Source organism: Myxine glutinosa, chromosome 5, assembly GCF_964187855.1.
Source record: "Myxine glutinosa chromosome 5, kmMyxGlut1.1, whole genome shotgun sequence".
Taxonomy (NCBI): Eukaryota; Metazoa; Chordata; class Myxini; order Myxiniformes; family Myxinidae; genus Myxine; species Myxine glutinosa.
The window spans coordinates 156,954,128-156,977,460 of NC_136265.1; the positions used below are offsets into that span (position 1 = coordinate 156,954,128).

Consider the following 23,333-nt stretch of genomic DNA (forward strand, 5'->3'; position numbering starts at 1 on the left):
ATTTTCCAGAGAGTCAGAGAGATCATTGTTGAAGACCAGAAAAAGCACAGGGCCCAGAACACTGCCTTGGGGAACTCCAGCCTGAACAGGAAGAGGAGATGAGAGAAACCCATTCAGGGCCACACGTTGACTACGACGAGAGAGGAAGTCCGCCAGCCATGCGTGGAGATTTCCATGGATAACAAAGGAGAGTTTGGTGAGCAGAGCGGGGTGCCAGACCGTATCGAAGGCACGTGATATGTCGAGGGAGACAGCTCTAATTTCCTGTTTGGCATTGAGGACCTCCATCCATTGTTGAGACAGCAGAAGCAGCATGTCCAGAGTAGAGTGACCTGGTCTGAAACCAAATTGATGATCAGAGATCAAGCCATTGGAGAAGAGGAAAGATTTCATATCCGAAGCAATGATGGATTCCATGACTTTGCTGATAATTGGGAGAAGGCTGATTGGTCTGTAGTTGCTAGGATCTGTTTTTGCACCTTTTTGTGCAAAGCGGTGATGTTGGCTCATTTCCAAGCAGATGGCAGTTGACCTTGAGCAAAAGAGAGGGTGAAGAGAACAGAGAGAGGGAGTGAAAGAGCGGAAGAACAGGATTTTAGGACCCGTGGGCTGATGCCGTCCAGTTGCAGAATCAGAGTCGAGGGTTGACAGAAACTTTTCCACCTTGTCAGGAGGAAAGGACACGGAGTCCACGAGCAGCTGTGTACGACTGGGTACGGTGGGTACAGAGAGGGATGGGTTTGGGACACAATATTTCGAGGCAAACACAGAGTTGAGGCATTCAGCTTTTTCACGTGTGGAGTCAGCTGTGTTGCCGTTTGAGGTAAGGGAGGGGATGGAGGGGGAACAAACACCAGAAACAGATTTGACCAGACACCACCAGGATTTGGAAGAGGGAGACAGAGAGGAGAGTTCGGTCTTGAGAACGGAGAGATATTGTTTCCTGGCTCTCCTGAGGGTGGACACACACTTGTTTCAGGCTTTGTGAAAGGAAATGAGATTTCCTTCCGTTGGATTTGCTTTCCAGGAGACGAAGGCAAGTTGTTTCTGGGCAACAGCCTCACCACAAGATTCTGTGTACCATGGACGGGAGGAAGGGTATGACAACTGAAGACGAGATGGGATAAATCTGTGCATGAGAGAGAGCAATTTACTTTGGAAGAATTCCCAGGATGAGTTGATGTCAGATGTGGTAGAGATGGTAGACCAGTCCAGATGATTGATGGCTGCTTGAAGACTGTGCCAGTTGGCCTGAGTGAAATGCCAGACTCGTCGACGCTGAGCAGGCTCCCTGAGAATGGTCAGAGAGATGTCCACTTTAACAAGCACATGATCAGATGAGCCGATTGGAGCAGAAGAAGAGCAGCAGACATTTTCAGGGAAGTTAGTCATAACCAAGTCCAGAAGAGAAGATGCTCCGTTGACTGAGATCCGGGTCGGGAAATTGACAGATTGTGTCAGTCCCAGTGAGTCGCAGAAGTCCTTTGCTGAGGAGCCATGGCTGGTGAGAGAGGTACCCACACCCAGCCAACTGGCATGGTGACAATTAAAATCACCACATATGAGGAAGAGAGAGTTAGGATGAGTAGACAGAAGTTGGTCCATATTATCAGACAGCGAGATGTAGATGGAGTCATCACTGTTTCGTGGACGGTACAACACACATATGAACAAGAGGTGGGAGCGAAGGGGAAGCCGTAGCCAGAGGTATTCCTGGGGGTGAGGTGGAGAGAGTGCAGTGCAGGGCGAGTGAGGAAGAGAGTTTTTGATAAAGAGAGCAACCCCACCTCCAGGACGAGGCTCAGGTCTATCATACCAGAGGAGGGAGTAACCCGGGAGAGATACTAAGGAATCAGAGACATCATGAAGGAGGAAAGTTTCTGTTAAGCAGATCACGTCTGGTTTGACAGAAGCAACCTGTATGGAGAGATCAGTTGAGTTTGAACGAAGGCCCCGGATGTTTGAGGTCCATACCGTTAATGAAGAGGAAGGGGGAGCATCGTATACAGAACAGGGGGGAGGAGGGGTAGGGTAAGATGTGGAAGAGGTGGAAGAGGTAGGGAGAGCTGTTGAAGGTGTGTCAGAGATTTCAGAATAGCTCGGAGAAAGGGAAGGATGGGGCGGACAAAAGGTTTGATGGTGATTGGGTGAGGCACAATGAGGTGTTATTTGAGGAGGGGGAAGAGCGAGGCAGAAGGTTGGGGGAGATGGAGGTGAGAGTTGGAAGGGGGAAGAAGCGGGGAGGACGCTTTGAGGAGGGGGAGTGAGAGGGGGGAAATTGAGAAGAAATGAGGGTGGGGAGATTTGAAGGGGAGGGGCGAGGGGGGAGTTTAGGAGGGAAGGGACAAGGGGAGGGATTTGAAAGGGATGGGATATGGGGGAGATTTGGAGGGGAGGGGGGAGTCTAGGAGGGGAGGGGCGAGGGGGAGTCTTGGAGGGGAGGGGTGTGGGGGGGAGTTTAGGAGAGAAAGGGCAAGGGGGGAGATTTGAAAGTGATGGGTGATGGGGAGGATTAGGAGGGGAGTGGCAAGGGGGAAGATTTGGAGGGGAGGGGTGATGGGGGAAGATTTGGATGGGAGGGGTTATGGGGAAGATTTGGAGGGGAGGGGTGAGATTGGATTTTAGAAAGTGTACGATTAATGGGAAACGAACATTTATTGCAAAATGAGTTTCTTGTGACCTTCGAGTCAAAAATACGTTTAAGGACGATGGAGGGAGGATGGAGTGCAGGAGAGTTTAGGGAATGTAGAAAAGAGGCACTGAAAGTGAAAGAGATGGAATTTTTTTTTGGGATGAATAGATTTGGTGAGCAAGTCGAAAGCAACCTTTGAAAGAAGAAGAAGAAAAAGGTGTTATACTATACGACGGAATACAGATCTTGATGGGAAAGTGTAAACATTTTCAGGTTAATAACAGTGAACGTTAACAGTGAACAGTAATAACAGTAATAACTGTTATTACAGTAACAGTAATAACAGTGAACGTCGTTCGAAGAACGAACAAACGAATAAGAACGAATAAACGAATGAGAACAAAGAATAAGAACAGAGAAGGAAATGTTTTTTTTGTTTTTGTTTTTAGTTGATTTTAAACAAGGAAGTAGGCTATGGGGTGAAAAGACTGGGAAAAGCAGAGAACGAAAGTTATTGGAGCACAAACGACGGACCGCTGAGAGGAAAACAAAGCCTCAAGGTTGGACACTGCACAACGCCTCAAAAGACACGACACGAATTAACACGATTTTCTATACAGGTATGAAAGATTTGCACCGACAATCTTCCTCGGGACACACTATACGTACAACACCATCAAATAAATACAGTTATAACGAAAATACAAATGGGAACAATTACTTAACTTCGATTTCGATGGAGAGCGTGGAGAGCTGCGAATAAACGAAACCTCGCCGGCAAGACCGGAAGCGGATTTCCCAAAATGATCTTGGTTAATTCTTCACCAATAATATACGCTACTGAAAGCAGAAGCTGGCAAAGACTGTATCTCGCCATTTAGGGGGTTGTCACAAATGACCTGGAAAAAACACTCAAATTGCAAAGAAAAAACAAAAGGGCAATACCCCTGGGCGCTCACCTGATCGAATAAAACAGGAAAACTTCACTGACTAAAGGTATTTTAAACCGTATCAGGGCATTTTAAACCAATTTCAATGGTTGCTAAAAGACAGGGCAGCATGTACAATCATACTAACGTAATTATAACACTTTAAACAAATGTTAAAAACACATTTTGGGGGGCAACCTCCCATCCTCCTCCCCCTCCCCCACCCCCCCCCCAACCAACCCCCACCACCCCCATAGACTACCTTCGACCCCGATTTCTTTTAACGCCTTGAACAAACTTTGGTACATCATGGGTGGTGAAGGTTGTGGTCAAGGTTCATTGTAATTGTGTGTGTCGTTTCTGAGAAAAAAACAAATACCTATTTTGGGGGGCAAACCCCCCATATACTACCTTCGACCCCGATTTATTTTAACGCCTTGAACAAACTTTGGTACATCACGGGTGATGAAGGTTGTGGTCAAGTTTAATGGAAATCGTGTGTAGTTTCAGAGAAGAGAGCAAATATTTATTTTGGGGGGTCAAACCTGGACCCACTTTGAACCCCCGTTGACTCCCATAGACTTCAATTTTTTTTAATGCCGTGAACAACATTGGTACATAACGGGTGATGAAGGTTGTGGACATATTTCATCGAAGTATTGTGTGTAGTTTCAGAGAAAAAGCAAATTCATATGTGGGGGGTGGGAGGGAGGGGTTAACGTGGATCCACTTTGACCACCGGTAGACCCCTTTAAAGCCTGATTTTTTTTAAATGCCGTGAACAAACTTTAGTCACAACACAACAAATTTAATATGTGCCAAGTTTGGTCACAATCACATCAGCGATTTCGGAGAAGAAGTTGCAAGTGTTTACGGACTGACGGACAGACGACGCGCCATCGCCTAAGCTCCCCTGAACTTCGTCCCAGGTGAGCTAAAAATTACACCATAATTTTTTCCGAATGAGGACACAAAATTAAGTATGGTGTTAAGAATTAACATGCAAATCCACGCGGGATACATCCTTCAGGATGCAACTATGACATTTCATGACACAAATGTTGAAAAACGTTTGGATTCACTTTAAAATCCATAAACCTGAATCTGGTTGAGGAATGCTGTAAAACATTAGCTTTTAAAAATACTTCAACTTGACGAATATCGGTTGAAACATAGCTGACCAATAAATAGTTAAAGATTAGGAAACAGTATATGTATGATCGTCGAAAATGAATCGCTTACTTCTCTTCAGCAGAAGAAAGCCCATAACCTGTTAAAATAATGGCGTTTTCAAAATTGCTCAAAACTGTTGGAGATTCTGGGCGATTTCAGCTCATAAACTCAATCATACTGTGCATTCCTTTGCTGATGATTCCAGCTCATCATTTAATACAGAACTTCAGTGCTGCGACTCCTCGGCACCATTGTCGGGTCCCGTGGATAGAGAATGCGACGCTCGAGGCTACGCGGGACACTCCATGGAACCTGAGCAAGGAGGACCTCCTGAGGGTCGCCATTCCCTGGGAACATGACTCTCTGAGCAGGTGCAGTCGCTTTGTCCGACCGCAGTGGCAGCTCTTGCTCAACGACTCTGCGGACGATGTAGAGATTGAGGGCTGTTTGGATGGTTGGGAGTTCGATTCCAGCGACTTCAGGTCCACCATCGTTACCGAGGTGAAATTACTTGATTGCCATTAATTAGTCTGCTGTAGACCATTGGGTTCATATTCAGTACTCCGATAAATATATACTGACCAAGTTAAAAAAAAACATTTCAAAAATGTAAAAGGATGTCGGGTCAGTGATGCTGTTCCTCACAATTATATCACATTCACACAGATACTTTATATTAAATGTACATTATCGGTTGTTCCTAAACTTTAATTTCAAGGATTACTGTAAATGATGTTAATTTCACCACATCCAATATTCAACTTTATATAAATTGCAAACCTCACAACATAGTTCCCTTACCTAAAGTAAGAACCTTAACCTGGAAGCAATTGATTGGTTTCCTGACACAGATCATCAGCTCGGCACCGTTATTCCTCTCGAGGTTTCAATCCTTTCAGACCAGGACCTCTCCAAACAGCGGATCCACATCAGTAGATTACTTACATCAGTAGATTACCTACATCAGTAGATTACCTACATCAGTAGATTACCGACATCAGTCGATTATGTACATCAGTAGATCCACAACCTCAGCCATAGATCCACATCAGCAGATTACCTACATCAGTAGATCCACAACTTCGGTCATGGATCCATATCAGTAGATTACCTGCATCAGTAGATCCACAACCTCAACCATAGATCCTCATCAGTAGTAGGAAAATGGTGGTTTTGAGAAATCACCAAAATAGCTCACTCGGAACGCTCGTTTCAATATTTTGGCGCTTATCTCAAAAACCAACATTTTCCTACGACTTGCGCCCCCTCCCCCCACCCCTACCCCTCTCCACCTCACCCCTCACACCCTTACACCAAGGGTCTAATTTTTCCTTTATCCCATTGTCTCAATTTATAATTGAAAAACTATTTGAACAACACCCCATAACCCTTAAAATTTTCGTCCATTTCTCCCTTCCCCATCTAAGCCATTAACAAAGGTTAAATCCCCAATTGACCCCCAAATCCTTTGTTGCTTCTAAAATACCCATATTTTTTGAGCTCATATAGAGAGCCAACGAATATTTGTTCATGTTCTATTTTAGGGAATAATTTAATTTTCTTATTGAACTCATCACCATCAAGTATATTGATGAATAGTATGTTTGAACTTGGTTCTTGGTTTAAGTATCTTTGGTGGGCAGAGATGAAATGATAAACCTCTCTTAATGCTCTTGGCTGAGCACCTCCTGAACCACATATCATTTTGAGATTGTAGTAAATTATTTTTTCATTGATTTCTTGACAACCATAAAAGTTTTTTGTCCATTCAAGGATGTTTATTTTCTTTACATCCTCGAACTTATTTGTATTTAAATTTATCCGCTTATTTGTTTTATCTACTTTTGTTTTAGTTATTTCTTCAATAAGACTTATTTGATACTTCTCTCATTCATGATGTTTTCCATTTTTATACCAAGGCTGTGATTTTCTCCACTCTTTGGTTTGGTTATTGCTTGGTTCTATCATTTATATCTATATTATAATAGCCGTAGATGATTCTGTCTGTCTGTCTGTCTATCTGTTGGGTGTCTGTCCGGGGTGTGGCTTACTCGGTTTGCAGAGTAGCTCCACCCATAGCTCCACCCATTCTGGGAGTGGCTATAAACAAATATCCACCATTTTATTAACTCGCATAGCTTTGAGTCCTGTTTTGTAGGCCCGTGGTGTCTTGCTCTCCCCCAGTTTTATTTCAAATCAAATTCGATAAATCATTTCATTTTTCACAGTCGCTAACATAGTTTTAGACTCGGTTGAAAAAAAACGGGAAGAAAATCCGATGAAAGTTGCCGTTTATAGAACGAAATGAATTCTCAAAGGCCTGTAACTTCAAGGCCATTGAGTCTCTCTCACGCCTTTATCTCCAATCTAACTCACCATATGATTTCATTTTTATCGATGGTTTTACTTTTAGACTCGGTGTCAGCAATAATTGAGAACAATCCACACACGCGGGAAAATGCAGAGATATATTTTTTAAAATCGCGTCATGGTGTATCATACACCGCCCAACATGACACCGCCGGCAATGTGTCGATATATATTAAAAATTCGCTTTTGCTTTTCCGTTATGATATATTACTATTTCGTTTGATGATAGTCGTCACAAAAACGTCAACAATGATGCCGACATATATTTCTTCGTTTTTATTTCATTCAACATATTAGCCGGAAGTAAAATATGTTTCAGGAAATTACCGAGAGATATTTCTTCGTTTTTTTTTATTAGTTATGTGCGCATACACTTTAAATAGGTTTATTTGAAATCTTTAATTTTCCACAAACATTCCACACACGCGGGAAAATGCAGAGATATATTTTTTAAAATCGCGTCATGGTGTATCATACACCGCCCAACATGACACCGACGGCAATGTGTCGATATCTATTTTAAATTCGATATATCATTTCATTTTTCACAGTCGCTAACATAGTTTTAGACTCGGTTGAAAAAAAACGAGAAGAAAATCCGATGAAAGTTGCCGTTTATAGAACGAAATGAATTCTCAAATGCCTGTAACTTCAAGGCCATTGAGTCTCTCTCACGCCTTTATCTCCAATCTAACTCACCATATGATTTCATTTTTATCGATGGTTTTAGAGTCGGTGTCAGCAATAATTGAGAACATTCCACACACGCGGGAAAATGCAGATATATTTTTTAAAATCGCGTCATGGTGTATCATACACCGCCTAACATGACACCGACGGCAACGTGTCGATACATATTAAAAATTCGATATATCATTTCATTTTTCACAGTCGCTAACATAGTTTTCGACTCGGTTGAAAAAAAACGGGAAGGAAATCCAATGAAAGTTGCCGTTTATAGAACGAAATGAATTCTCAAACGCCTGTAACTTCAACTTCAAGGCCATTGAGTCTCTCTCACGCCTTTATCTCCAATCTAACTCACCATATGATTTCATTTTTATCGATGGTTTTAGAGTCGGTGTCAGCAATAATTGAGAACATTCCACACACGCGGGAAAATGCAGAGATATATTTTTAAATCGCGTCATGGTGTATCATACACCGCCCAACATGACACCGACGGCAACGTGTCGATATATATTAAAAATTCGCTTTTGCTTTTCCGTTAAGATATATTACTTTTTCGTTTGATGACAGTCGTCACAAAAACGTCAACAATGATGCCGACATATATTTCTTCGTTTTTATTTAATTCAACATTATTAGCCGGAAGTAAAATATGTTTCAGGAAATTACCGAGAGATATTTCTTCGTTTTTTAAAATTAGTTATGTGCGAATACACTTTAAATAGGTTTATTTGAAATCTTTAATTTTCCACAATATAATTTACTTGCCATTTATCATTTGATGATTACGAGACAAATTCCTCTTGAGGATCGTGACAATTCATGCGCTGCGTGGAAACTTCTATTTCCAAAATGAATGAGACGATCGATGAAGAACGCAGACTTGAACAGGATGCAGCAAGAAAACGAATGAGACGGGCGAACGAGTCCATCGACGAACGTCAATGCAAACTTGCGGGGTCACCCGTGGGAATCCCACGGGCATGGATGTGTGTGACATTTCGACATATTGAGTTAGATGCTGCACATTCATTTTTACAAAATGGTTACTGGCAAGTCATCAGATCCAGAAATGGTGTAAAAACCACCGTTTAGAGGCCATTTTTCCCCGCAAAGCGGGGGTTGGCCTTTTCGGGGACCGTGGTAGTTGTTGTTTTTTTGTCCCCTTTTTGAAGCAATGTTTTACGGCCGGATGCCCTTCCTGACGCCAACCCTTTTTGCCGCCTTCAACGACAAACAGGGAATTACCAGTGAACTGGTACTCAATTAGCCGACCTCGGAAGGATGACAGGCTGAGTCAACCCCCCTGGCATTAATTCGGCGATCGACCGAGATTCGAACCCAGGATCCTAAGCCGGCACCCTAGCCGCTAGCCCAACACCAGAAATGGTGTCATGAACACAATTTATTTACGCACAAGCACAAAAGCAAGACGGGCCGATTTCCGATTCCGACGGGCCGACGGGCGAGACGGGCCGATTTCCGATTCCGACGGGCCGATTTGGAGCAAGAAAAAGAACGAGACGGGAGAAAAAGGAGAGAAACGAGACGGGGAAAGCCGATTGGAGAGGCGAGTGAGGCGCGATTGGAGAGGAGTGTGAGGCGCGATTGGAGAGGAGTGTGAGGCACGATTGGAGAGGAGTGTGAGGCGTGATTGGAGAGGAGTGTGAGGCACGATTGGAGAGGAGTGATTGGAGGGGAGTGTGAGGCACGATTGGAGAGGAGTGTGAGGCACGATTGGAGAGGAGTGTGAGGCGCGATTGGAGAGGAGTGTGAGGCGCGATTGGAGAGGAGTGTGAGGCGCGATTGGAGAGGCGTGTGAAGGATTGCAGAGGAGAGGAGTGTGAGGGATTGGAGAGGTGAGGGATTGGAAAGGAGAGGGATGTGAGGGTTTGGAGAGGAGAGGAGTGCTAGGTGGAGAGAGGAGAGTGTCAGGTGGAGACAGGAGAGTGTCAGGTGGAGACAGGAGAGTGTCAGGTGGAGAGGAGTGAGGGGTCACATATTATGTGAAATAACTAAATTCACACCATTTCTGGATCTGATGACTTGCCAGTAACCATTTTGTAAAAATGAATGTGCAGCATATAACTCAATATGTCGAAATGTCACACACATCCATGCCCGTGGGATTCCCACGGGTGACCCCGCTAGTACCAGTATAAAAGGCTACGGTAGACTGTTAAAACCCCCCATTCCCTTTTTTATTCATTAGTTCTTATTTATATCTTAACACTTATACTTATCTTAACACTTATATTTATTGTTGTGGATAAGAAAACAGAAAAGACAAGTAGGCCTTTAGGTAGGCTTTAATCAACACAATGGTGGTCAGGTGCACAAGAAGAGGCCTAAGCAGGGGTTGAAGTCCTTAAAAGGGAATGTCGCATGGAGCGGATCGTAGGCAGGCCGCATGTCGTCGGCTAACCCGCTTTTATATAGTAAGGATCCCAAAACACAGGAAGTGAGGTCACAGGAAGTGAGGGATACAGGAAGTGAGGCAGCAAGAAAACTGGAATTACGGTATGTCACTTATCTTAACACTTATACATATATTTACACTTATACTTATCTGAACACTTATACTTATCTTAACTCTATTTTTTTTGTATACAAGACCGAGGCTCGTGTAAGAGCTAACATTGATCACAAAAAGACAAACTGACACAAAAAAAACATATGATAAAGGGAGCGGGAGACAAGATGGAGAGCAGGGACATCGGGAGATCTGTGGGAGGGAAAGGGCTTGGGGGAAGAAGGCAAGGGATGGGGCGAGGGGTGGGAGAGGTTAAAAAAACACATGGACACTGCTAGGACTTCCAGGAAAGAAGTCGGTATTTAAAAAAAGTGGATCTGGGGTGAATTAATGGGGGTAGAAAAGATCAATGTTTTGAATGGGGGAAGATAAGAGATGGTGGTGAACAGCTGTTTTAAAGACCTGGAGGGAGGAGTGGGATTGAAGAAAGTGAAGAAGTTTGTTCCAGAGGTGGGAGAAAAGAGGAATGAAAGAGTGAAGGTGAGCAAAGTGTCTGATTTTGGCAGTTTCACCAGAAGTGGGTTGCTGGTAGATCTTGTGCGACCTGTAGGAATATTTGGGGGACAGAGCACAGATATAGCTGGGGGAGCTAGGCCGAATAGGAGTCAGTAGAAGAAAGAACGACCACCTTACCTGCCTGTGGTGAGTGAGTGAAAGGCCCTCGGAGTTAGCTTCATCACGGGAGATTCCAATGATTCGGAAAGCTTTGGTTTCAACAGCGTGAAGCCGAGCTAGGTGTGAGGCAGTAGCACCAGCCCAGAGGGGAGATCAGTATTCCATTCAGCTGCGGATGAAAGCTGTGTATGTGGTGAGGAGCTCAGGTGTGCCAAGGAAGGACTTCGCATGGCGGAGGATGACCAGTCGGCGACTGGCTTTGGAGGCCAGCTTGGAAATGTGGTTTTCCCAGGAAAGATCATGGCAGATAGTGAGACTCAAAAGCTTGAGTGACAGAACTTCTTGGAGATAGATGATTGTTGAGAAAATAGATGGGAGGGTTGTCCAGTCGGCCCTTTCGGAGAGACATCGTGAGAGTGGAATTTGTCAGGATTGAAAGACATGCTCCACTTGTTTGACCAGTCTGTGATTTTGTCCAGGTCTGCAGAGAGGGAGGAGGCTGCAGACTGCCGATCTAAGGAATGAGGTATGGAACGGCAGAGAGTGGAGTCATCAGCAAAGAGATAGAGAGGATTTTCACGTGTGCTTGTTGTCTCGTCCCGCTTCCTTTATCCCCTTTTCTTCCACCTCTTCCTTCCATCTCCAGCCGAAACTCACCTTTCGAATTCTAGTTTCCTCCATCTCATTTAACCCTTTCTCCTTTCTTTGATCCACATCCTTACTTCAGGGACTTTTCCCAGATTGTTTTTCACGGTTTTGTTTAAATATGTTTAAACTTTCCCCTGCAGTGTTTTACTCAGTGGTTTATTACAACACGCTGTTTTTCTTCCTATTTAAAAGGCTTTTTTCAATTTCCTCATCAAATCATTTCCTTTCAAAAAAAAATTCAATCTCCAACAGTCTCCTTTCTACATTATCTAAACTCACCTTCATTCCACCCCTCCTCTATCGTTTTGAAAGGGATATCTGACTTGAAAATCACAATAAACCCTGTTTGTTATAAATGTTCGTTTTTCATTAATCATCCACTTTCTAAGCTCCCCCCTCACCCCTCCCTTTCAATTCTCCCTCTTCACCCCTCCCCTCCTAAACGCCCCCCTCGCCCTTCCCCTCCTAAACTCCCCCCTTTCTCCTCCCCGCTAAATCTCCCCACTCGCCCCTCCCTTTCAAAACTCCCCCCTCACCCCTCCCCTTCAAAACTCCACCCCCCCAACTCCTCCCCTTCTAAATCTGCCCCGTACTATTTTTCTCCAATTCTCCCCCTTCAACACTCCTCCTCAAAGCTGCCGCCTCCCCAATTCCTTTCCCTTCCATCACATACCTCCACCTCCTCCAACCTTCAACCTTGCTCTGCCCACCCTCAAACAACACCTCGCTGTGCCTCTTCTCATCACCATCAAACCATTTGTCCTCATTGTTCCCTTTCTCCTAGCCCTTCTGCAATCTCCGACACACTATCAACAGCTCTCCCTACATCCCCTCTCACCCCTCATCTTACCCTACCCCTCCCCTCCCCTCCCCTGTACCCAATGCTCCCCTTCCCTCTTCCTTAACGGTATGGACCTCAAACATTCCGGGCCTTCGCTCAAACCTGATTGATCTCTCCATGCAGGTTGCTTCTGACAAACCAGACGTAATCTGCTTAACAGAAACTTTCCTCCTTCAATATGTCTCTGATTCTTTAATATCCTTTCCTGGTTACTCCCTCCTCCAGTATGACAGATCTGAGCCTCGTCCTGGTTGTGGGTTTGCCATCTTTATCAAAAACCCTCTTCCTCACTCTCCTTGCACTGCCCTCTCTCCCCCCAACCCCAGGAGTACCTCTGGCTACGGCTTCCTCTCCGCTCCTACCTTTTGTTCAAATGTGTTCTGTGCCATCCTCCAAACACTGATGTTCTGCACCGTTCACCGTCCAGTTCACTGTTCAAACACTGTCCAGTTCTGTACCGTTCTGTACTGTCCTGATGATTCCATTTACATCTCCCTGTCTGACAACATGGAGCAACTTCTATCCACTCATCCCAACTCTCTCTTCCTCAGATGTGGCGACTTCAAATGTCATCATGCCAGCTGGCTGGATGTGGGTTCTTCTCACACCAGCGATGGCATCTCAGAAAAGGACTTCTGAGACTCACTGGGACTGACAAAATCTGTCAATTTCCCAACCCGCATCTCAGTCACTTGAGTATCTTCTCTTCTAGACTTGGTTATGACTAACTTCCCTGCAAATGTCTGGTGCTCTTCTTCTGCTCCAATCGGTTATTCTGATCATTTCCTTGTTAAAGTGGACATCTCTTTGGCCATTCTCAGAGAGCCTCCTCAGTGCTGACGAGTCTGGCATTTCACTCATGATGACTGGCACGGTCTTCAAGCAGCCATCAATCATCTGGACTGGTCTCCCATCTCTACTGCCTCTGACATTAACTCTTCCTGGCAATTCTTCCTCAGTAAACTGCTCTGTCTCATGCACAGAGTTATGCCATCTCGTCTTCAGTTGTCATACCCTTCCTCCCGCCCATGGTACACTGAAGCTTGTGGTGAGGCAGTTGCCATGAAGCCACTTGCCTTCACCTCATGGTAGGCTAATCCAACTGATGTAATCTCAGTTCCTTTCACAAAGCTCGGAACAAGTGTGTGTTTACCCTCAGGAGAGCAAGGAAACAATATCTCTCAGCTCTCAAGTCTGAACTCTCAAACCTGTCTCCCTCCTCCAAATCCTGGTGGGGTCTGGTCAAATCTGTTTCTGGTGTTTGTTCCCCTTCCAATACCTCCCTTATCTCAAATGGCTACATGTGAAAAAACCGAATGCCTCAACTCTGTGTTTGCCTCAAAATATTGTGTCCCGAACCCATCTCTCTCTGTTCTCTTCACTCTCTCTTTTGCGTAAGGTCATCTGCCATCTGCTTGGAAATCAGCCAACAATACAGCTTTACACAAAAAGGTGCAAAAACAGATCCTTGCAATCAGCCTTCCCCCAATAATCAGCAAGGTCATGGAATCAATCATCGCTTCTGACATCAAATCCTTCCTCTTCTCCAATGGCTTGATCTCAGATTGTCAATTTGGTTTCAGACCAGGTCACTCTACTCTGTACATGCTGCTTCTGCTGTCCCAACAATTGATGGAGGTCCTCAATGCCAAATATGAAATCAGAGCTGTCTTCCTCGACATATCACATGCCTTCGACACGGTCTGGCACCCAACTCTGCTCACCAAACTCTCCTCCTATGGCATGCATGGAAATCTCCACGCATGGCTTGCGGACTTCCTCTCTGGTCATCGTCAACGTGTGGCCCTGAATGGTTTTCTCTCATCTCCCCTTCCTGTTCAGGCTGGAGTTCCCCAAGGCAGTGTTCTGGGCCCTGTGCTTTTTCTGGTCTTCATCAATGATCTCTCCGACTCTCTGGAAAATCCTCTCTATCTCTTTGCTGATGACTCCACTCTCTGCCGTTCCATACCTCATCCCTTAGATCGGCAGTCTCGGCCAATACCCATGCAAACATAACAAACATGGTGTCTATACCCATGTTTTCAGGGTCAAGGATTATGACAAGATTGGTTTTGTTATGATTGGCGTCATTATGATGTCATAAATATGCAAATTAGATCCAAAATCGGCCTTAAAATGGGTCATTTACTCGAAGAATAAATATATGATTAACATAGCCTCTTAAAAGTAGTCATTGAACATGCATACATTGATTGGAATGTTTAAAACGTATCTAGGGTGACTGCTAGCATCATAATTTGGGTTATGAATGAGTATACATACCATCTTTTGATATTCAAATTAATTGAAAACAAAACTGAAAAATGTGGTTTTCCCTGATGACTCGATCCACTTGCACCACAGCTCAATGTACAATGAATCCACACCTATGTTTTCATGGACAAGGATCATGATGAGTCTCTTTTAATTTTGATTGGGTAAGAAACTATGTCAGTTATTAGTTAGGGTGTCCACCACGAAATTGGCGTTTTTTTTTTTTTTTGTAATTGTTACATTTAAAGAACTTCCTTTAACGAATCAACCCGTTGTAATCCGCTTTTTTCTTATCTTTTCAGATAAATTCTGAAGACGAGTCCTGATCAACAATCAGCAATGGAATCTTTGCGGCTTTCAGGGTCCGGAGCTGGTGATTTTGACCAAAGTGTGTGATTTGTCAACAGCCAACGCAGGAAAAACTGATCAGCACAACCAATGGGTGTAAACGAATACGGGAAGCTAGTGACACACAAAATGACTCTGTAACAAAACACATAAAACTGATGCCAGCCGAGAGTGACTTCTTCTATCATGTTTCAAACGAGTGCTACAAGAAGTACACCAATGCAAATCTGCTCAGACGCATCCAGAATGGAGGGAAATCGCAGAAAACACGGCTATCCTCAGAAGAAACTGGCAGTCCACATGGGGTTGGGACTCGTTTTCACTGTGCTGTACGTTCACCTCCAAATCCTGCAGATGCGCGAAGTGTTAACTACTTGATGAACTGCATCATTTGTGACAAGAAGTCATACAAACGGGACTTCACAAAATATCGTATATCCGAGTCGAATCGTGCTACTTCACTTTTAGAAGCAGCAAACTTCTTCCAGGATGACATTTTCAGTCTAATTTGTGACCTCCAGGATGAGTATGCAGTTTTTGGAGCTGACTTGTTTTATCACAAACCTTGCATGACATTATACCTCCAAAAGTTCGAGCAAGCTTCACGTTCAACTGGCGAACCACCAGAGCTGAACTCTAAGCAGCGTGCATGGGGCGATATCGTGTCTGAGTTAGAAGAGGGACTGAAAAGTGGCAATGGTTATGAACTCAGTGCAGTCAGAGACTGATTGAATAGACTTGTTGATGACGAGAAACAATTTCGAAATATAGACGTAAAGATTTTTTTTTTCAGACACTTTGGCAGTAGCATTGATTTCACATATCCTGACTAGGTGCGCAAGTCTTTGATGGGTTATAGTGTGCCATGTAATATAGCAGATGTTTTGGCAGAGCGTATTCGCTCCATTGATTCTATACAGGTATGTGCCAGTGTGCTAAGGCAAAGTATAGATAGTCATGATTTTGACTTAGATGATAGATTCGGTGATGCTCAAGATCTCAAACATGCATGCTCCAGGATGAGAATACCAGAACCGGTACTTTGGTTTTTAGGATATTTATACAATTTTAATCCAGGGACATGCCCCAAGGCAGCTGAAGCTGTAATGATGGTGACAGATCCTCCAGCAGAAGATGTAGATGATGAGTTAGATGATGCAGATGGAACAAAGAATTGTGAGGGTTGGAATAACAGTGATTGTGAACAGACTGCTGATGGTTGCCTCTCTGCTCAACGCTGCAGGAAGATCCAAGCTCTGTTTCAGACTATGTACTATGTACATCATTGTGGCAGAAAGAGAACACCAATGCATATAATGAATGCTGAATCAGCTCACAGCCTTGGGCGTGGAGGGAAAATCCTCACCATTATCTTGAATCGCCAAGGGCTATGCAGAACTGCGACGCAGAACTGCGACGATACCAGTATGACATTGCAACATACACTGCACAGCAGAATAAACAGGACATTGCGCTACCAGCTCATTTTTATCCTGGAGAATTCACATCATCGGGCTTTGACAACTGGGATCATGAAGGTGCTAGTGTGTCTGAGCATGACACAGTCTGTGTTCTTTTCCAGGACAAACCTAGTTACCAGAGATTCAAGCCTACACGGTTCGATACATTGGTCGAACATGGCCCGCAGGCTTTTAAGGAAACGCTTCCATGCCAGATTCTTCAAGAGTTCGAAGCACGTGTGAAACGACCTGACCTTCCAAGTTCGTTCAAGGGCAATGATGAACTCTACAAATCTGATGACCCGCAAAAAAAGAGGCTCACTGACATCGTGTGGTCAATTGGCCGTCTTAACCTTCAGATCAAAGACAACCAGGTTGCTCGCATTATTTACCCTCCATTGCAGACCATGCCTTCTTGGAGTGCTAGTAATGCAGTCTGGACAGATGAAAACGTTCCACTCAAGCAAGTAGCATTCCTACCTGTTCTACCATATCCCGTCACATTGCATAGTGCCGTATACACACAGATGAAGAATCTGGTGGCAATTTGCTCAAAACTGGTCCAGCACAAGCTTCCCGTTTATGCAGAAGAAAAGGTGTACTATATGGCAAAGGAGATCCAGCTTCTGCGACCAGCGGAATTCAAGATCCTCGTACTATGTCTTGGGACATTCCACACAGCCAAGACATTGCTAAAATGCACTGGAAAGAGTTTGGAAGGAAGTGGCGCAGAGAATGTGTGGCTAGAAGCTGGAGTGTATGGGCCAACAGTGATCCAGAACTCTATTCTCAATGGAGGTCACTACAGCCGTTCACTGGATGGGCAAAAACTCCTAGCTGAATCAATGCAACGCCTGCTGTACAAGGAGTTCTTTGCGGATAAAGGAGTTGCAAACTATTCTCATGAACTAGAAATTCTAGGTCATCTTAAGAAGAACACTGCCAGTGGAAATGTATCAGAAAGTCAGAAGTTCTTGGAGCAGTTGCAAACGTCATCTTCGAAGCTAATCGATGATCTGAAGACTTTCGTCAAGACAAGATCTTCCACAAATGAGAACTTCCAATTCTGGTGTCAGTTCCTGAAACGACATGAAATAACTCTTGATCTATTGCAAGCTGACCGAGAAGGATTATGGCAGTTGCATCTTGATGCAATGCAACGTGCCCTCTATGAGTTTGCTGCTTGGGACTCAACGAATTACCTTCGCTGGGGCACAGTGTACCTAGAAGATGCAAGGAGCCTGCCTGAAACAGCACCATCTGTCTTCAGAAACTTCTCCGAGGTACAGTCATTCTCAATTAAGGACAAGCCCGGTCGCTTCTCAGCAGTTGGTGGTGATCAGAAGCTTGAGCAGACTATCAACCTCTCATCAAAGTGCAGTGATGGTGTCATTGGGCATGCCAAGCAGAAGCAGTATGTCGCTCAATGGGATCTGATCTACCATGAAATGATGGCTGTGAAAAACTTGCACCGCGAGTATACTGGTGTCAATGAGAGCACGTCCGAGGCATGGCACCATCACGAATCATCACAGTCAACCACGAATAGAAAAGAAGGGCTCATCCAAGAAATGATGAAGTACATTGAAGAGAGAGGTTCGCCATTTTCAGCAGAGTGTCCCCCAGTGCTACACAACTTTGTCACAAAAGAGGTGATGACAGAGGATATCAGAAATGATGTCCTGAATGCATCTGAAAAAGGCAAGAATAAATATGAGGCATTCCACAGTGAAAGGATCATCAACAAAACCTTGAAGCTGAGCGAAATTATTCACAGAACGAACCTCAAAACTATGATCTCGATCAGAAACAATCCCAAAAAAAACAACAAAGATAGTTATCAGAGAAATGAATATGACTGAAAAATCAATCGAAATCGCTCGATATAGAGGTCTTTGCACAGAAGATCTTCTGAAGTATGATGTTGTGCCCTCTCCCATGCTGTTCGATGATGATGGGCTCATGACCAAGCCTGAGAAGAGTCCACTTATTCGTGAGCTTGAAGATAAACTGAAGTCTGACGATTATTCCTACCATCACAAGCCTGAGTCGGCCTTCTTGATAGATGTCATGGCAGCAGTTCGCAGAGTGCCCCTCACTGGACTTTCAAATTTCTCTGATCTGCTTTCAAAGTTCACACAGATGACCGATGTGTACCACAGTTATGGTAGATGTGATTACATCTTTGACATTTACAATGACAGCCCATAAGTGAGAGACAGTGAAAGGTTGCGGAGATGCAGTGTGACTCCAGAAGTTCTGAGCACGGTTGAACAGACAACCCCCCTTCCTCAGGACATGACAACATTCTGGCCATCAAACAAAAACAAAGTTCTGCTGGAGAAGCTAATCTATAGCCTCGTGTGTGAACAGTCATCGCAAGGCCATGAACAGCCGACCATACTCAGCCAGCGATGCATGGACAGTAACGACTGGCAGTGTATAAAGATTCACAGTAGTACAGAACATTACATGCGGCACCTGCAGTCCACAGTTGAGGAGGCAGATCTGCGCATACCCATGCATGTACTTGATTGTCTCCAGGCAGGTTACAAAACCTGCGTTGTTATCTCCAACGATACAGATGTGATAGTTGCCTTACTGTTTTACGTGGCCATCTTTCTTCAAGAGGGACTGAAGGAACTGTGGATACGGGCAGGGAGAGGCACCACCACCCGTTTTGTGCCCCTTCACATTCTGTATGCACGGCTGGGTCCTGATCTATGCACAGTCCTTCCAGCACTACACAGCCTCACAGGGTGTGATATCACCAGCAAGATTGGTACCAAGAAAGCGGCCCTCAAGGCTGAACCTGAGATCCACTTGCAAGGATTTGGCACAACGGCTCCTCTAACTTCTGCAATGATTCAGCATGCAGAACAATATTTGGTGAATGTTGTAGATGCTGGGAGCAAGTCCAGCAATTTCCAAGAACGTCGAGCAGATCAATTTCACTTCTCTAAATCAAGCTCACATCAGAATCTGCCACCGACAAGTCAAGGCCTTGAACCTTGAACATCTATCGTGCATTCTACAATGCATACACCACTATGCATGCCCGAGATAGGCAACTCAAAGTTGGAACAGGAGACCTTGATCCAGTGGATTACGGATTTACACTGGAGAATGGGCATCTTTTGCCATCAACATCATGGAAACCCCTGGAGGCACGTTGGTGCGTGGTGTGTCAATGTGGCAAATGCGCTCGTGTAACGTGCCCTTGTCGAGCAGCCCTGGTAAAATGTTCTGTGTTCTGCAAGTGCCAGAATACGGAAAACTGTAAAAAAATCTTTACAATTGATATGATACATTAGACTGAAGGAACTGCGCTCCAACGCGAGTCAAAAGAATTGACGCGACCAAAGACGGAATTCGTCCGAGTTGCTTTATTGAAACAAAACAGCTCAGGTATTCTGACAAGCCCGTTTTTCGGGCAACAATATATATACACATTTATGTCGGGAAGTTTGCCCGGCAAAAGCTATACCGGGCATGCCCGGGTATCAAGGGCGAGCCTTGGAAAGGCGAGTCTGGACCTGCCCGGGCGTGTTTGGCTGCGGCCTGGCAAGTCGAGGCTGGGCGTGCCCGGGCGCTCTGGGCGAGCACTGGAAAGGCGATAGCGGGCATGCCCGGACGCTCTGGGCGAGCCCTGGAAAGGCGATAGCGGGCATGCCCGGACGCTCTGGGCGTGCCCTGGAAAGGCGATAGCGGGCATGCCTGGACGCTCTGGGCGAGCCCTGGAAAGGCGAGAGCGGGCATGCCCGGGAAAGACGAGACCGGGCGTGCCCGGGAGGTTCGGGCGTGCCCGGGAACAGTGAGTCCGGGCATGCCCGGGAGAGGCGCGTCTGGCCGTGTTCTGGCCGGTGCAAGGCGATTATGTACATCCAGCGGTAACCGCTACACACGCCCCTCCAGAATCGACCTGCACCGGCAGGGTCAATTTAAGGGGGGTCCGGATGACCCGGCCGAAGCGACCCCTGGAGGGTCGTGGGGAGGGGTCTGACGTGGTGGTGGGTGGTCGAGCGGGGGGAACTGTGGACAGGGGGCGGACTCGCCGCGGAGGAAGGGCCAACCGTGGTGGTCGGTCGACGTCCATGTGCGCCGGTTTGAGGCGGTCCACAGAAATCCGGTCCGGCCAGCCGCCGAAGTCGACGATGAAAGACTTGTCGCCCCGTCGCAGGACCCGGAAGGGCCCATCGTACGGCGGCCGGAGTGGCCCCCAGTGCGCGTCATGACGCACAAAGACGTACTCCGCTGTGCGAAGCGCCGGGGGGACGTAGGACTGGGGTCACCGTGGCGGGACGTCGGCACGGGGGCAAATCGTCGGGCGGCCTCCTGGAGGTCCGAGCGCTGGCGAGCGGCGGACCAGGGACTGGTAGCGTCAGGCACGAATTCGCCCGGGACGCGGAGTGGCTGGCCGTAGACGAGCTCGGCGGCGGACGCCTGGAGGTCTTCCTTGGGGGCCATGCGAAGGCCCAAAAGGACCCATGGCAGCCGGTCGGCCCAACCGTCGTCCTGAAGGCCGGCCATGAGTGCGGCCTTCATGGAGCGGTGAAACCGCTCACACAACCCATTGGCTTGGGGGTGGTAGGCCGTGGTGCGGTGCAGCGTGACCCCCAACGAACGGGCGACCGCGCCCCAAAGCTCAGACGTGAACTGTGGGCCGCGGTCGGATGAGATGTCCGCTGGTGCGCCGAAGCGCGCGACCCAGGTGGCGATGAATGCCTGCGCTACGTCGGCGGTGGTGGTGGAGGTGAGGGGCACGGCCTCCGGCCACCTGGTGGTCCTGTCCACCATGGTGAGCAGGTGGGTGAACCCCCGCGAGGGGGGCAGGGGACCCACCAGGTCCACGTGGACGTGGTCGAAACGCCGTTCAGGCACAGCGAAAGGTGCCAGCGGGGCCTGGGTGTGGCGGTGGACCTTGGCTCGCTGGCAGGCCGTGCAGGCGTTGGCCCAGTCGCGGATGTTTCGTCGAAGGCCGTGCCAGACGAAACGCGCCGACACCAGCTTCTGAGAAGCTTTCCGGCCCGGGTGAGAAAGGCCGTGGATGGAGGCGAAGATGCGGCGCTGCCAGGAAACGGGCACGATGGGGCGAGGCTGGCCCTGGGAGACGTCGCAGAGCAGGACGGTGCCCGCGAAGGGGATGTCGGCCAGGCGGAGGCCCGTGTCCGCCACGCGGAGTGCCTGCACCGAGGCGTCGGTGGTCTGGTCGGCCGCCATGAGCGTGAAGTCCACGCTGAGGTGGACCGCATTCGCGCTGGCCCGCGAAAGGCAGTCGGCTACGGCGTTGTCTTTGCCGGCGACGTGCTGGATGTCCGTGGTGAACTCCGACACGGCGGAGAGGTGGCGCTGCTGGCGGGCCGACCACGGCTCCGTGACCTTAGCCATTGCGTAGACCAACGGCTTGTGGTCGACGAAAGCCGTGAACGGGCGGCCCTCCAGGAGGTGTCGGAAATGGCGAACGGCCAGGAATAGCCCGAGCAGCTCGCGGTCGAACGTGCTGTAGTTTAACTCGTTCGGCCGGAGTTGCCGGCTGAAAAAAGCGAGTGGCTGCCAAACCCCGTCCACCCATTGCTCATGGACGGCGCCCACCGCGTAGTTGGAGGCGTCCGTAGTGAGGGCGATGGGCGCGTTGAGCACCGGGTGAGCCAGCAGCATTGCGTCGGCGAGGGACCGTTTGGCACTGGCGAAGGCCGCGTCCATGGCCGCAGACCAAACAATGTCATGCTTGGCCGGCTTGCCCCGGAGGGCCTCGTAAAGGGGCCGCATGAGCTGAGCAGCGCGGGGCACGAATCGGTGATAAAAATTCACCATGCCGAGGAACTCTTGGAGGGCCTTGATGGAACGGGGACGCGGGAACGTGGTGATGGCCTCGACCTTGGTCGGCAGCGGCACGGCCCCGGTCTTGGTGATGCGGTGGCCCAAAAAGTCAACGGTCGTCGCGCCGAAGTGGCATTTGACCGGGTTGACAATTAAGCCGTGCTCGCTGAGGCGACCGAACAGTGTTCGGAGGTGGAGGAGGTGCTCGGCGCGGGACGTGCTGGCGACGAGGATGTCGTCCAGATAGACGAAAAGAAACGGCAGGTCGCGCAGCACGCCGTCCATCAAGCGCTGGAACGCCTGGGCCGCGTTCTTGAGGCCAAACGGCATCCGCAAAAATTCGAACAGGCCGAACGGCGTGATGACGGCCGTCTTCGGGACGTCGGCCGCCCGGACAGGTACCTGGTGGTAGCCCCGTATCAGGTCAATTTTCGAAAAGATGACCCGTCCCGCCAAACGGGCGGAAAAGTCCTGAATATGCGGGATCGGGTACCTGTCGGGGGTGGTAGCGTCATTGAGACGGCGGTAGTCACCACACGGGCGCCATCCACCCCCCGGCTTTGGCACGATGTGCAGTGGCGAGGCCCACGCGCTATCGGAGCGCCGCACGATGCCGAGGTGCTCCAACGCGTCGAATTCGGCCTTTGCCACGGCGAGCTTGGCTGGGTCGAGGCGGCGGGCCCTGGCGTAGACCGGCGGGCCCGTAGTGGGTATGTGGTGCTCGATCCCGTGCCGCACCGCGACGGCCGAAAACGTCGGCCGCGTGAGGGCCGGGAATTCCACGAGCAGGCGAGCGAACTCGTTCGTTGCCGGGAGGGCGCACGCCAGTTCGGTCGGCGCGGAGCTGCTCATTGTGCACGCCAGGGAGCTGAAGGTCTCGGCGTGGACAAGGCGACGTCGTTTGACGTCGACCAGCAGCCCGTGCGCGCAGAGGAAGTCGGCGCCCAGCAAAGCCACGGGGACGCTGGCGGTAACAAAAGTCCATTGAAAGCGCTGGCTG

The 23,333-nt window shown here is 47.7% G+C and overlaps 1 protein-coding gene across 1 annotated transcript in view; it reads left to right on the plus strand.

Moving 5' to 3' along the window:
• The first annotated feature begins 4,766 nt into the window (after positions 1-4,766).
• Positions 4,767-23,333, plus strand: part of LOC137426892 (solute carrier family 22 member 6-B) — a 99,271-nt gene continuing 80,704 nt past the window's right edge. Inside the window, exon 1 of the mRNA XM_068115893.2 lies at positions 4,767-5,235. Within this exon, the coding sequence (XP_067971994.2) occupies positions 4,843-5,235 (393 nt within the window). The 5' untranslated portion in view covers positions 4,767-4,842. The remainder of the gene's footprint in view (positions 5,236-23,333) is intronic.